Raw genomic sequence first — 12,796 nt, 5'->3', positions numbered from 1 at the left:
CCAACTACCGGGCCTGGATGGACGAGGCCACCGCCGCAGCGGGGAGACCCCTGAGGCCCCGGAAGGCCACGCCCACCGGGCTGGGCTCCGCCCCCCAGAAGACGGAGCCGGAGGTCGCCGGAGGCCCCCGCCCCTGCCCGTGGCGGCCCCTGGGCCTCGCCCTGGGGCTGGCTCTGGGGAGGTGGCTGGGCTGAGCGAGACGCAAGGCAGGCTGGGAAGAGGACAGAGCTGCCGCTGCAAAGGATTCTGGGAGGGGACGGCCAGGTTGTTGGCCGCTGTGATTGGCCGGCACTTCGGGAGGGAGGGGCAGGAGGGCGAAGGGTCATTAAATATTAGATGGTGAAGCGGAGAGCGAACTGTTCACTGGGAACGGGGGACCCAGGCGTCCGGGAGAGCCGAGCAGGATGCTCGCCCCTGGGGTGGGGAGATGGGACCCAGGCGTCCGGGACGGCAGCGGAGGGCGCTCGCCCCTGGGGAGGGGAGATGGGACCCAGGCGTCCGAGACGGCAGCGGAGGGCGCTCGCCCCTGGGGAGGGGAGATGGGACCCAGGCGTCCGGGACGGCAGTGGAGGGTGCTTGCCCCTGGGAAGGGGAGATGGGACCCAGGCGTCCGGGACGGCAGCGGAGGGCGCTCGCCCCTGGGGTGGGGAGATGGGACCCAGGCGTCCGGGACGGCAGTGGAGGGTGCTTGCCCCTGGGGTGGGGAGATGGGACCCAGGCGTCCGGGACGGCAGCGGAGGGCGCTCGCCCCTGGGGAGGGGAGATGGGACCCAGGCGTCCGGGACGGCAGTGGAGGGTGCTTGCCCCTGGGGAGGGGAGATGGGACCCAGGCGTCCGGGACGGCAGCGGAGGGCGCTCGCCCCTGGGGAGGGAAGATGGGACTCAGGCGTCCGGGACGGCAGCGGAGGGCGCTCGCCCCTGGGGAGGGGAGATGGGACCCAGGCGTCCGGGACGGCAGCGGAGGGCGCTCGCCCCTGGGGAGGGGAGATGGGACCCAGGCGTCCGGGACGGCAGCGGAGGGCGCTCGCCCCTGGGGAGGGGAGATGGGACCCAGGCGTCCGGGACGGCAGCGGAGGGCGCTCGCCCCTGGGGAGGGGAGATGGGACCCAGGCGTCCGGGACGGCAGCGGAGGGCGCTCGCCCCTGGGGAGGGGAGATGGGACCCAGGCGTCCGGGACGGCAGCGGAGGGCGCTCGCCCCTGGGGAGGGGAGATGGGACCCAGGCGTCCGGGACGGCAGCGGAGGGCGCTCGCCCCTGGGGAGGGGAGATGGGACCCAGGCGTCCGGGACGGCAGCGGAGGGCGCTCGCCCCTGGGGAGGGGAGATGGGACCCAGGCGTCCGGGACGGCAGCGGAGGGCGCTCGCCCCTGGGGAGGGGAGATGGGACCCAGGCGTCCGGGACGGCAGCGGAGGGCGCTCGCCCCTGGGGAGGGGAGATGGGACCCAGGCGTCCGGGACGGCAGCGGAGGGCGCTCGCCCCTGGGGAGGGGAGATGGGACCCAGGCGTCCGGGACGGCAGCGGAGGGCGCTCACCCCTGGGAGGGCCTGAGGGAGCGGGGCGGGATCTCGGGGTGGCGGGAGCTGGGGCAGGGCGGGGGAGGGGGTTCCCCGGGGAGCCGGAACCCCATGATGTCACAGTGGAATCTCGGGGCGCCCGGGTATTTACCTTCAAATCAGCTGGAGGAAGCAGGTACCGGAGGGGGGGCTGGGGAGATGGGGGGCAGGGCTGGATTGGGGTTATTATAGGGGGTGGGGAACAGCAGTGGAGGGGACGGGTGGCTCTGGGGGTCCAGGGGTTTGGGGTCCAGGAATCTGGGAGGACTTTACTTGGGGTGCCGGGGGGGTGCTAGGATGGGGGCCAAGGATAGGGAAATGGGGAGGGTGCAGGAGGTGGGCTGGGGGCCGGAGGGGGCTAGGGGTGTCTCAGCCCCCCAGGAACGAATTCAGAACTGGGTACCAGGTTGGGGGGAGCAATGGGGGGGTGCAGGGTGGAGGTTTGGGGGCTCCCCGCTCTAACCCCCCCGCCCCCAGGATGGAGTTTGTGACGGGATACCAGGGTGAGGTTTGGGGGTACCAGGGAGGTTTGGGGGCTCCCAGCTCTAACCCCCCCCCCCGCCCCCAGGATGGAGTTTGTGACGGGGCACCGGGTTGGACTTTGGGGGGTGCAGGGTGGAGGTTTGGGGGGTACTAGGGGAGGTTTGGGGGCTCCCCGCTCTAACCCCCCCGCCCCCAGGATGGAGTTCGTGATGGGGTACCGGGGGGAGGTTTGCGGGCACAGGGTGGAGGTTTGGGGGTACCGGGGGAGGTTTGGGGGCTCCCCGCTCTAACCCCCCCCCGCCCCCAGGATGGAGTTCGTGATGGGGTACCGGGGGGAGGTTTGGGGGTACCGGGGGAGGTTTGGGGGCACCGGGGGGAGGTTTGGGGGTACCAGGGGGCAGGTTTGGGGGCTCCCCGCTCTAACCCACCCGCCCCCAGGATGGAGTTCGTGACGGGGCACCGGGGGGAGGTTTGGGGGTACCGGGGGGAGGTTTGGGGGCACAGGGTGGAGGTTTGGGGGCACCAGGGACAGGTTTGGGGGGCTCCCCGCTCTAACCCCCCCGCCCCCAGGATGGAGTTCGTGACGGGGTACCGGGGGGAGGTTTGGGGGTACCGGGGGCAGGTTTGGGGGGCTCCCCGCACTAACCCCCCGCCCCAGGATGAAGTTCGTGACGGGGTACCGGGGGGAGGTTTGGGGGCACCGGGTGGAGGTTTGGGGGTACCGGGGCAGGTTTGGGGGGCTCCCCACTCTAACCCCCCCGCCCCCAGGATGGAGTTCGTGACGGGGTACCGGGTAGGAGTTTGGGGGTACCAGGGGCAGGTTTGGGGGTACCGGGGGCAGGTTTGGGGGGCTCCCCGCTCTAACCCCCCCGCCCCCAGGATGGAGTTCGTGACGGGGTACCGGGGGGGGGGTTTGGGGGTGCAGGGTGGAGGTTTGGGGGGCTCCCCGCTCTAACCCCCCCGCCCCCAGGATGGAGTTCGTGACGGGGTACCGGGGGGAGGTTTGGGGGTACCGGGGGCAGGTTTGGGGGGCTCCCCGCTCTAACCCCCCCGCCCCCAGGATGAAGTTCGTGACGGGGTACCGGGGGGAGGTTTGGGGGCACCGGGTGGAGGTTTGGGGGTACCGGGGCAGGTTTGGGGGGCTCCCCACTCTAACCCCCCCGCCCCCAGGATGGAGTTCGTGACGGGGTACCGGGTAGGAGTTTGGGGGTACCAGGGGCAGGTTTGGGGGTACCGGGGGCAGGTTTGGGGGGCTCCCCGCTCTAACCCCCCCGCCCCCAGGATGGAGTTCGTGACGGGGTACCGGGGGGGAGGTTTGGGGGTGCAGGGTGGAGGTTTGGGGGGCTCCCCGCACTAACCCCCCCGCCCCCAGGATGGAGTTCGTGACGGGGTACCGGGGGGAGGTTTGGGGGTACCGGGGCAGGTTTGGGGGTACCGGGGGCAGGTTTGGGGGGCTCCCCGCTCTAACCCCCCCGCCCCCAGGATGGAGTTCGTGACGGGGTACCGGGCCGAGGTGCTGGACCTGGCCGAGCTGCTGCTGGCCTGGCACCGGTGCCAGGCCGGGGGCCCCCGGGACGGGCCGCGCCAGCGGCGCCAGGAGGGGCACGTCTGCCGCCTGCCCCCCGACCCCGCCCTCTGGCTGCTGCACCTGCTGCCCAACCCCCGGCTGGGCCTGGGCCTGGCGCTGCCGGGGGGGGCCCGGGGGGAGCCCCGGGGGCGGCTCTGCGGGGAGGACGCCCTGCAGCTGGGGGACCTGCAGCGAGCGGTCACCTTCCTGCGCCTGGACGAGGAGGACGAGGGGCCGGAGACAGGTACCCGCGGCCCCCCGCCCCCTCGGGGCTCCCCCGTCCCCGTGGGGCTCCCCCATCTGCCCCCCTTCTCTGCCTGGCCCCCTCCCCCCAGCCCCCGCCCCCCTCGGGGCTCCCCCGTCCCCTGCCTGGTCCCCTGGCCCCGTGGGGCTCCCCCGTCCCCATGGGGCTCCCCCGTCCCCTGCCTGGTCCCCTGGCCCCGTGGGGCTCCCCGTCTGCCCCCCTTCTCTGCCTGGCCCCCTCCCCCCAGCCCCCGCCCCCCTGGGGGCTCCCCCGTCCCCTCGGGGCTCCCCCGTCCCCTGCCTGGTCCCCTGGCCCCGTGGGGCTCCCCGTCTGCCCCCCTCCGCTGCCTGGCCCCCTCCCCTCAGCCCCCGCCCCCCTCGGGGCTCCCCCCGTCCCCTGCCTGGTCCCCTGGCCCCGTGGGGCTCCCCGTCTGCCCCCCTTCTCTGCCTGGCCCCCTCCCCCCAGCCCCCGCCCCCCTCAGGGCTCCCCCCTCCCCTGCCTGGTCCCCCGTCCCCGTGGGGCTCCCCGTCTGCCCCCCTTCTCTGCCTGGCCCCCTCCCCCCAGCCCCCGCCCCCCTGGGGGCTCCCCCGTCCCCGTGGGGCTCCCCCGTCCCCTGCCTGGTCCCCTGGCCCCGTGGGGCTCCCCCGTCCCCTGCCTGGTCCCCTGGCCCCGTGGGGCTCCCCCGTCCCCATGGGGCTCCCCCGTCCCCTGCCTGGTCCCCTGGCCCCGTGGGGCTCCCCTAACTGCCCCCTCCCCTGCCTGGTCCACTGGCCCCGTGGGGCTCCCCCGTCCCCGTGGGGCTCCCCTGTCTGCCCCCCTTCTCTGCCTGGCCTCCTCCCCTCAGCCCCCGCCCCCCTCGGGGCTCCCCCGTCCCCGTGGGGCTCCCCCGTCCCCTGCCTGGTCCCCTGGCCCCGTGGGGCTCCCCTAACTGCCCCCTCCCCTGCCTGGTCCCCTGGCCCCGTGGGGCTCCCCTGTCCCCGTGGGGCCCCCCTGTCTGCCCCCCTTCTCTGCCTGGCCCCCTTCCCCCAGTCCCTGCCCCCCTCGGGGCTCCCCCATCCCCGTGGGGCTCCTCCATCTGCCCCCCTCCCCTGCCTGGTCCCCCGGCCCCGTGGGGCTCCCCTGCCTGGCCTTCTCCCCCAAGGCCCCATCCCTGTGGGGCTCCCCCGTCTGCCCCCCTCCCTCCCTAGCCCCCCATCTCGTGGGGTTTCGTGCCTGGCCCCCCATCCCCCAGCCTACCACCCTGTCCCCGTGGGGCTCCCCTGCCTGGCCCCCACCCCCCTTGCCCGACACCCAGGGCTCCGACCCCCCCCCCCCCGCCGGTCTCACCTCTGCCCCCCTCCCCGCAGGCCAGGCCCTGGTGCACGTGGAGCGCCTCCTGCTGGTGACGGACGAGCACGGCACGGTGATGGGCCTGGATTTCCAGCTGGGGGCCGGGGCCCCCCCCCGGCCGGCCGCGCCCCCCCCGCTGGAGCAGCTGGCGCTCGGCCTGCTGTGCCAGAGCATGGCCTGCCCGCTGGGCGGGGGGGAGCCCCGCCGGCCCCGGCTGCTGGCCGTGGGGGACCCCGCCTTGCACAAGTGAGTGTGAGCGGGCGGGGGGGGGCTCCGTGCCCGTCCCCCGCCCCGCTGACCCCCCCCCCCGCCTCTCCCCGCAGGTCGCTGGAGCCCCTGCTGCCCCGGCTGGGGATCAGGCTGAGCGCGGGCCCCATGCGGGGCTGGGGGCCGAAACCCACCTTCACCTTCCCCTCCATGCGCGTGCGAGCCTGTCACGTGTGCAAGAGACACGCCTTCCAGGGGCGGCTGGCGCCCTGGTGAGCAGGGGGAGGGGGGCGGGAGCCCCCCCGGGGTCGCCTCCGCCCGGGCCGGGGTGAGGGGGGGGGGCCCAGGCTGGCTCTGAGCCTGTCCCCCCCCCCGCAGCCAGCAGTGCCGGGCCGTGCTGTACTGCTCCGAGCGGTGCCGGGCGGCCGACTGGGCCCGCAGCCCCGAGGACGCGGCCCACCGGGCCTGGTGCCCCCGCATGGCGGGGTACATGGCCCGCGCCCGCCAGCTGGCCGACCTGCCCTTCAGCTTCGCCGCCGGTGAGCCCCGGCCGGGGGGCGCGGGGTGGGGGGTGGCCAGGTGTGCGGGGGGGGGGCACCGGGCAGGGGGCGCTGGGGGAGGGGAAGGGGCACCGGGCAGGGGGCGCTGGGGGAGGGGAAGGGGCACCGGGCAGGGGGTGCTGGGGGAGGGGGCTCTGGGCTGGAGATCGGGGGGGGGTGCACAGAGCCGGGGTTCATCGGGGGGTCCCCCCCCCTTTCCCTTGCAGAGGTGACCAGCGACGGGTTCAACAGGGAGGGGTTCCTGGCGGCCCGGGGGCTGACCGGGGGGTACTGGGCCCACGAGAGCATGCTGGTCCGCGCCCCCGGCTACGGCGTGGGGCTGGGGGGCCGGCCCGACTGGAGACCCGGCCTCCTGCAGAGCGGTGAGCACGGGGGGGGGCCCCGGGGCCTGTCCCCTCTGGGGGGCGCCGGCTCCCGTCCCCGCGCCAACGCCCCCTTTCTCTCCCCCCCCCAGGGAACCCCTTCGAAGCGCTGAGGCCGGAGGGGGGCGCGCCTCTGCCCCCCACCTCCCCGGAGCCCCCTGCGCCCAGGACCTATTTCAGTGAGATGGGGGAGGGGCGGGTTATAGGCGGGGGGCGGGGCCAGTCAGATGAGGGAGGAGCCAGTCCCAGCTGGGGGGAGGGGCCAGTCCCAGCTCGGGGGAGGGGCCTGTCCCAGCTGGATGAAGGGACCAATGGCAGCTCGGGGGAGGAGCCAGTCCCAGCTGGGGGGAGGGGCCAGATGCAGCTGGGGGGAGGAGCCAGTCCCAGCCAGAGGGAGGGGCCAGCGACAGCTGGGGGGGAGGGGCCAGTCCCAGCTGGAGGGAGGGGCCAGCGACAGCTGGGGGGCGGAGCCAGTCCCAGCTGGGGGGAGGGGGAGGAGCCAGTGACGGAGGGAGGGGCCAGTCCCAGCTGGGGGGAGGGGCCAGTCCCAGCTGGGGGGAGGGGGAGGAGCCAGTGACGGAGGGAGGGGCCAGTCCCAGCTGGGGGAGGAGCCAGTGAAGGAGGGAGGAGCCAGTCCCAGCTGGGGGGAGAAGCCAGTCCCAGCTGGGGGGAGGAGCCAGCGGCAGCTGGGGGGAGGGGCCAGTCCCAGCTGGGGGGAGGGGCCAGTGACGGAGGGAGGAGCCAGTCCCAGCTGGGGGGAGGGGCCAGTGACGGAGGGAGGAGCCAGTGACGGAGGGAGGGGCCAGTCCCAGCTGGGGGGAGGGGCCAGTGACGGAGGGAGGAGCCAGTCCCAGCTGGGGGGAGGAGCCAGTGACGGAGGGAGGGGCCAGTCCCAGCTGGGGGGAGGAGCCAGTGACGGAGGGAGGAGCCAGTCCCAGCTGGGGGGAGGAGCCAGTCCCAGCCTGGGGGAGGGGCCTGTCCCAGCCGGGGGGAGGGGGAGGAGCCAGTGACGGGGGGCGGGGCCGGCCCCAGCTGCCGGGGGGCTGACCCCTGTGTCCCCCCAGGCTCGTGGCAGGAGTACTACGCGTGGCGGGGGCTGCCGCTGGGCTCCCCCCTGGCCGTGCTGCTCAGCTACCCCCTGAGCGTCTATTACATCGTCACCCAGCTGGCCCCCCGGCACTGTGAGTGGGGGCCCCGGGGGGGCGGGGTGGGGCCCCTCCGCGGGGGAGGGGGGGCTGGGCAGCTGGGCTCAGCGTCTGGGCGGGGGTGGGGAGCCCCAGTCCTGGGGGGGGGTCTGGGAACTGGGGGGTCCCCTGCCCCCTTCTGACCCCCCCATTCCTCTGCCCCCCCCAGTCCCGGAGCTGAACATCCTGAACAAACAGTCGCTGCGGATTCACATCGTGGAGACGGGGAAGGAGTCGGACATGGCCCCCCTCTTCTGGGTGCGCTGGGGGCGCCGTGGGGCAGGGCTGGGCTCTGGTGGGTGTAGGGGGGCTGGGGGCGCCGTGGGGCAGGGCTGGGCTCTGGTGGGTGTAGGGGGGGAAGGGGCCGCGGGGGGGCAGGGCTGGGCTCTGGTGGGTGTGGGGGGGCAGGGGGCGCCGTGGGGCAGGGCTGGGCTCTGGTGGATGTAGGGGGACAGGGGGCGCCGTGGGGCAGGGCTGGGCTCTGGTGGGTGTGGGGGGGCAGGGGGCGCCGTGGGGCAGGGCTGGGCTCTGGTGGATGTCGGGTGACAGGGGGCGCCGGGGGGCAGGGCGGGGCTCTGGGGGGTGTGGGGGGGCAGGGGGCGCCGTGGGGCAGGGCTGGGCTCTGGTGGGTGTAGGGGGACAGGGGGCGCCGTGGGGCAGGGCTGGGCTCTGGTGGGTGTGGGGGGGCAGGGGGCGCCATGGGGCAGGGCTGGGCTCTGGTGGGTGTAGGGAGACAGGGGGCGCCGTGGGGCAGGGCTGGGCTCTGGTGGGTGTAGGGGGGCAGGGGGCGCCGTGGGGCAGGGCTGGGCTCTGGTGGGTGTAGGGGGACAGGGGGCGCCGTGGGGCAGGGCTGGGATCTGGTGGGTGTAGGGGGGCAGGGGGCGCCGTGGGGCAGGGCTGGGCTCTGGTGGGTGTAGGGGGACAGGGGGCGCCGTGGGGCAGGGCTGGGCTCTGGTGGGTGTAGGGGGGCAGGGGGCGCCGTGGGGCAGGGCTGGGCTCTGGTGGGTGTAGGGGGCGCCGTGGGGCAGGGCTGGGCTCTGGTGGGTGTAGGGGGGGCAGGGGACGCCGTGGGGCAGGGATGGGCTCTGGTGGTTCTGGGGGGGCAGGGCGGGGCATGGGGCAGGGCTGGGCTCTGGTGGGTGTAGGGGGGGCAGGGGGCGCTGTGGGGCAGGGCTGGGCTCTGGTGGGTGTTGGGGGGCAGGGGGGGGCGGTGGGGCAGGGCTGGGCTCTGGTGGGTGTAGGGGGGGCAGGGGGCGCCGTGGGGCAGGGCTGGGCTCTGGTGGGTGTAGGGGGGGCAGGGGACGCCGTGGGGCAGGGTTGGGCTCTGGTGGTTATGGGGGGGCAGGGCAGGGCGTGGGGCAGGGCTGGGCTCTGGTGGGTGTAGGGGGGGCAGGGGGCACCGTGGGGCAGGGCTGGGCTCTGGTGGGTGTAGGGGGACAGGGGGCGCCGTGGGGCAGGGCTGGGCTCTGGTGGGTGTAGGGGGACAGGGGGCGCCGTGGGGCAGGGCTGGGCTCTGGTGGGTGTAGGGGGACAGGGGGCGCCGTGGGGCAGGGCTGGGCTCTGGTGGGTGTAGGGGGGCAGGGGGCGCCGTGGGGCAGGACTGGGCTCTGGTGGGTGTGGTGGGGGCAGGGGGCGCCGTGGGGCAGGGCTGGGCTCTGGTGGGTTATGGGGGACGCCGTGGGACTATGTGGGGCTCCCCGTGCACATGGGGGGGCAGTGGCAGACCCCCCCCCGGGGGGCAGGTTCAGAGCAGGCCCTGGCCGTGACCCCCGACCCTTCGGCCCCCCAGGAGCTGTCGGTGCTGCTGCCCCACGTGTCGCTGGAGCTGCTGTTCGTGGGGGGCGTGTTGCCCCCCGAGGCCGACGGGCAGCAGGTCCTGCTGCAGAGAACGGTGAGGGGGGGGCCATGCGGGTGGGGGGAGGGGGAGCCCTGGGCCTCACCCCCCCCATGGCTGATCCCCCCCGTCTCTCCCCCCCCCCAGGAGGCGCAGGGGGTGCGCGTCTGGCCGGGCCCGGCCCCCAAGGCCAAGGGGGGGCGGGGGGGGCTGCAGCTGAAATTCTGTGCCCAGCCCCCCCCCCTGCTGCCGGGCCCCAAACCCGACCTGGTCATCGGTGAGTCGCCCCGGGGGGGTCCTGGCTGCGGGGGGGGGGGAGACCAGGGCAGGGAGGGGGGACCCTGGGGGGCTGCTGGGGAGGAGCGGCCCTGGCCAGGGAGGGGGGACTTGGGGGGCTGCTTGGTGGGAGCGGCCCTGGCCAGGGAGGGGGGACTTGGGGGGCTGTTGGGTGGGAGCGGCCCTGGCCAGGGAGGGGGGACTTGGGGGGCTGCCGGGGGGGAGGGGCCCAAGCTGGGGGGGCCCTGGGGGGGCTGTGGCAGGGAGGGGAGAGGGAGCTCTCTAAGTGGGGGGACACGTGGGGAACCCCAATGCGTGGGGGTGGGGCAGGCTGGGGCGGAGGAGGGCTGACTGTGAGGGGAGGGGTTCCCTGAGGGAGGAGGGGGGGTTCCCCGGGGGGGTCTCCCCATTTGCGGCAGACCCCTGAGCCCCTCCCACCCCCACCCCCCCGTTATTTCTCAGGGTTCAATTCTGGCTTCGCACTGAAGGACACCTGGCTCAGCGCCCTGCCCCGCCTGCAGGTGGGTCCCCCCGAACCCCGGTCCCCCCCAACCTCCCCTCGCCCGCAGCACCCACCTCTGAACCCCCAAATTCCTCTCACCGGCAGCACCCGCCTCTGAACCCCCAAGCTCCCCTCGCCCGCAGCACCCGCCTCTGAACCCCCAAACTCCCCTCGCCCCCGGCGCCCGCCTCTGAACCCCCAAACTTCCCTCGCCCGCAGCACCAACCTCTGAACCCCCAAACTCCCCTCGCCCCACAGCACCCGCCTCTGAACCCCCAAACTCCTCTCGCCCCGCAGCAACCGCCTCTGAACCCCCAACCTCCCCTCGCCCGCAGCACCAACCTCTGAACCCCCAAACTCCCCTCGCCCCACAGCACCCGCCTCTGAACCCCCAAACTCCTCTCGCCCCGCAGCAACCGCCTCTGAACCCCCAACCTCCCCTCGCCCGCAGCCCCTGCCTCTGAACCCCCAAACTCCCCTCGCCCGCAGCCCCTGCCTCTGAACCCCCAAATTCCTCTCACCGGCAGCACCTGCCTCTGAACCCCCAAACTCCCCTCGCCCACAGCACCCACCTCTGAACCCCCAAACTCCTCTCACCAGCAGCACCTGCCTCTGAACCCCCAACCTCCCCTCGCCCGCAGCCCCTGCCTCTGAACCCCCAAACTCCCCTCGCCCGCAGCCCCTGCCTCTGAACCCCCAACCTCCCCTCGCCGGCAGCACCTGCCTCTGAACCCCCAAACTCCCCTCGCCCGCAGCCCCTGCCTCTGAACCCCCAACCTCCCCTCGCCGGCAGCACCTGCCTCTGAACCCCCAAACTCCTCTCGCCCGCTGCCCCTGCCTCTGAACCCCCAAACTCCTCTCGCCGGCAGCCCCTGCCTCTGAACCCCCAAACTCCTCTCGCCCCACAGCACCCGCCTCTGAACCCCCAAACTCCCCTCTCCGGCAGCCCCTGCCTCTGAACCCCCAGCCTCCCCTCGCCCCACAGCACCCGCCTCTGAACCCCCAAACTCCCCTCCCCCCGCAGCACCCGCCTCTGAACCCCCAAACTCGTCTCGCCGGCAGCCCCTGCCTCTGAACCCCCAAATTCATCTCGCTGGCAGCCCCTGCCTCTGAACCCCCAAACTCCCCTCACCCCAGTTCGCTCCCCCTGCTCACCCCCTCCTGCTGCACCCCAAACTCCTCTCTTCTTGCTGTACACCCAAACTCTGGCCCCAGATGCCTGGGTCCCTAGCGCCTCTGGCCCCAGATGCCTGGCTCCCCTCCCTGGCGGCTCCGGCCCCGGACGCCTGGCTCCTCTCCCCGGCAGCTCCGGCCCCAGACGCCTGGGTCCCTGGCGGCTTTGTCCCCGGACGCCTGGGTCCCTGGCGGCTTTGTCCCCGGACACCTGGGTCCCTGGCACCTCTGGCCCCGGATGCCTGGCTCCCCTCCCTGGCACCTCAGGCCCCGGACGCCTGGGTCCCCATGTCTCCGTCTCCCCCGCAGGCGCTGCGGGTCCCGGCCTACTTCACGGAGTGCAGCGAGTACAGCTGCGCGGTGGACGAGGCCACGGTCTCCATGGCGACAGGGGGCAGCACCGGCCCGGCCCACGTCAACCCCTTCCGCTCGCCCTTCCGCCAGGCCGGCGTCGACAACGCCATGCCCTGGTGGGTGCCGGGGGGCCGCCGGGCATCGCGGGGGAGGGGGGCAGGCGGTAAAATGACCTCTGACCCCAGTGGTTGCCGTAAGGTGACCTCTGACCCCCATACTTGACGTGACCTCTGACCTCCCTCACACATTAGTCCCTTTAACCTGATCTCTGACCCGGTGGCGCTATGACCCCTTGTGCGTTACAAGTGACCTCTGACCCCCCCCTTGTTGATGTGACCTCTGACCCCCCTCCAACATTATCCCCGTTCAGCTGAACTCTGACCCCTGGGCTGTCTCATCAGTTGACCTTTGACCCATGCTTCATTCCGAATCTGAATTACCTCTGACCCCAGTAGTGTGGCCGTGATGCGTTAGAATGACCTCTGACCCCGTGTTCTCATTGAAATGACCTCTGACCCCCCCCTCCCCCAACACCAGTGACCCTTCCCTTGGCCTTGCCAGAATGTCCTTTGACCCGGGTCATCTGCCACCTGTGTGACCTCCGACCCCGGGACATTGTCGCCCCTTGTTGTGACCTCTGACCCCGACATCACTGTGCCCATTGCAATGACCTGTGACCTCTGCCCTTGTCCATGACCTTTAACCCCGTTAACATGACCTCTGACCTATTGACCCTCACCACTCTATTTGACCCCTCAACCGTGACCCCTGACCCCCGTTGCCCACCATTGCTGTGACCTCTGACCCCTATATCCTCCCCTCCCCCCAGGTACTCCAACGCCTTCATCTTCCACCTGCTGTACAAGGGGGGGGCAGGGGGGGCGCGGCAGCCCCCGGGGCCGGCCCCACCCCCCGCCCCCACCCCTGCTCGCCAGGGGCCGGAGCCGGGCCCGGGCCGCGCCCGCCGGAAGGAGAAGCGGCAGAATCGCAGCGGCCGCCGGCGCAAATGAGGGGATGGGGGGACGGCTCGGGGAGGGGGGGGGCTAATAAACCCACCCTGGCTAATGGAGCCTGCGCCTCGTTACTGTTCCACTCGGGGTCCCCCCCTCCCAGCCCTGGGGATGAGCCGGACCTGCCCCCCCCCACATCCTCCCCCCCCCCCGGCACT

General features: G+C 73.7%; 1 protein-coding gene across 4 annotated transcripts; it reads left to right on the top strand.

Annotated features, from left to right (window-relative positions):
• The first annotated feature begins 1,651 nt into the window (after positions 1-1,651).
• On the top strand, positions 1,652-12,728 carry ZMYND15 (zinc finger MYND-type containing 15). Of its 4 annotated transcripts, XM_045000533.1 has the most exons (14): positions 1,652-1,689; positions 3,519-3,847; positions 5,194-5,422; positions 5,500-5,655; positions 5,762-5,922; positions 6,150-6,305; positions 6,398-6,484; positions 7,370-7,486; positions 7,659-7,747; positions 9,279-9,380; positions 9,471-9,600; positions 10,062-10,120; positions 11,584-11,744; positions 12,458-12,728. In XM_045000533.1, the coding sequence occupies exons 2-14, from the start codon at positions 3,520-3,522 to the stop codon at positions 12,636-12,638; spliced, it is 1,956 nt and encodes a 651-aa protein (XP_044856468.1). In that variant the 5' UTR covers positions 1,652-1,689; position 3,519; the 3' UTR covers positions 12,639-12,728. The 4 variants fall into 4 exon arrangements, with proteins under 4 accessions (XP_044856468.1, XP_044856469.1, XP_044856470.1 ...); XM_045000534.1 differs by lacking the exon at positions 6,398-6,484; XM_045000535.1 differs by lacking the exon at positions 7,370-7,486.
• Positions 12,729-12,796: the final 68 nt, after the last annotated feature.

This window comes from Mauremys mutica, unplaced genomic scaffold (assembly GCF_020497125.1).
Source record: "Mauremys mutica isolate MM-2020 ecotype Southern unplaced genomic scaffold, ASM2049712v1 000330F_np12_obj, whole genome shotgun sequence".
Taxonomy (NCBI): Eukaryota; Metazoa; Chordata; order Testudines; family Geoemydidae; genus Mauremys; species Mauremys mutica.
This window is presented reverse-complemented; position numbering and strand designations above follow the sequence as displayed.

Coding starts and splice junctions, on each gene's coding strand:
- ZMYND15 (XM_045000533.1), top strand. CDS start 3,520: ATGGAGTTCGTGACGGGGTACCGGGCCGAGGTGCTGGACCTGGCCGAG. Junction 5,423..5,499: donor GGGGACCCCGCCTTGCACAA/GTGAGTGTGAGC, acceptor CTCTCCCCGCAG/GTCGCTGGAGCCCCTGCTGC. Junction 7,487..7,658: donor CCAGCTGGCCCCCCGGCACT/GTGAGTGGGGGC, acceptor TGCCCCCCCCAG/TCCCGGAGCTGAACATCCTG.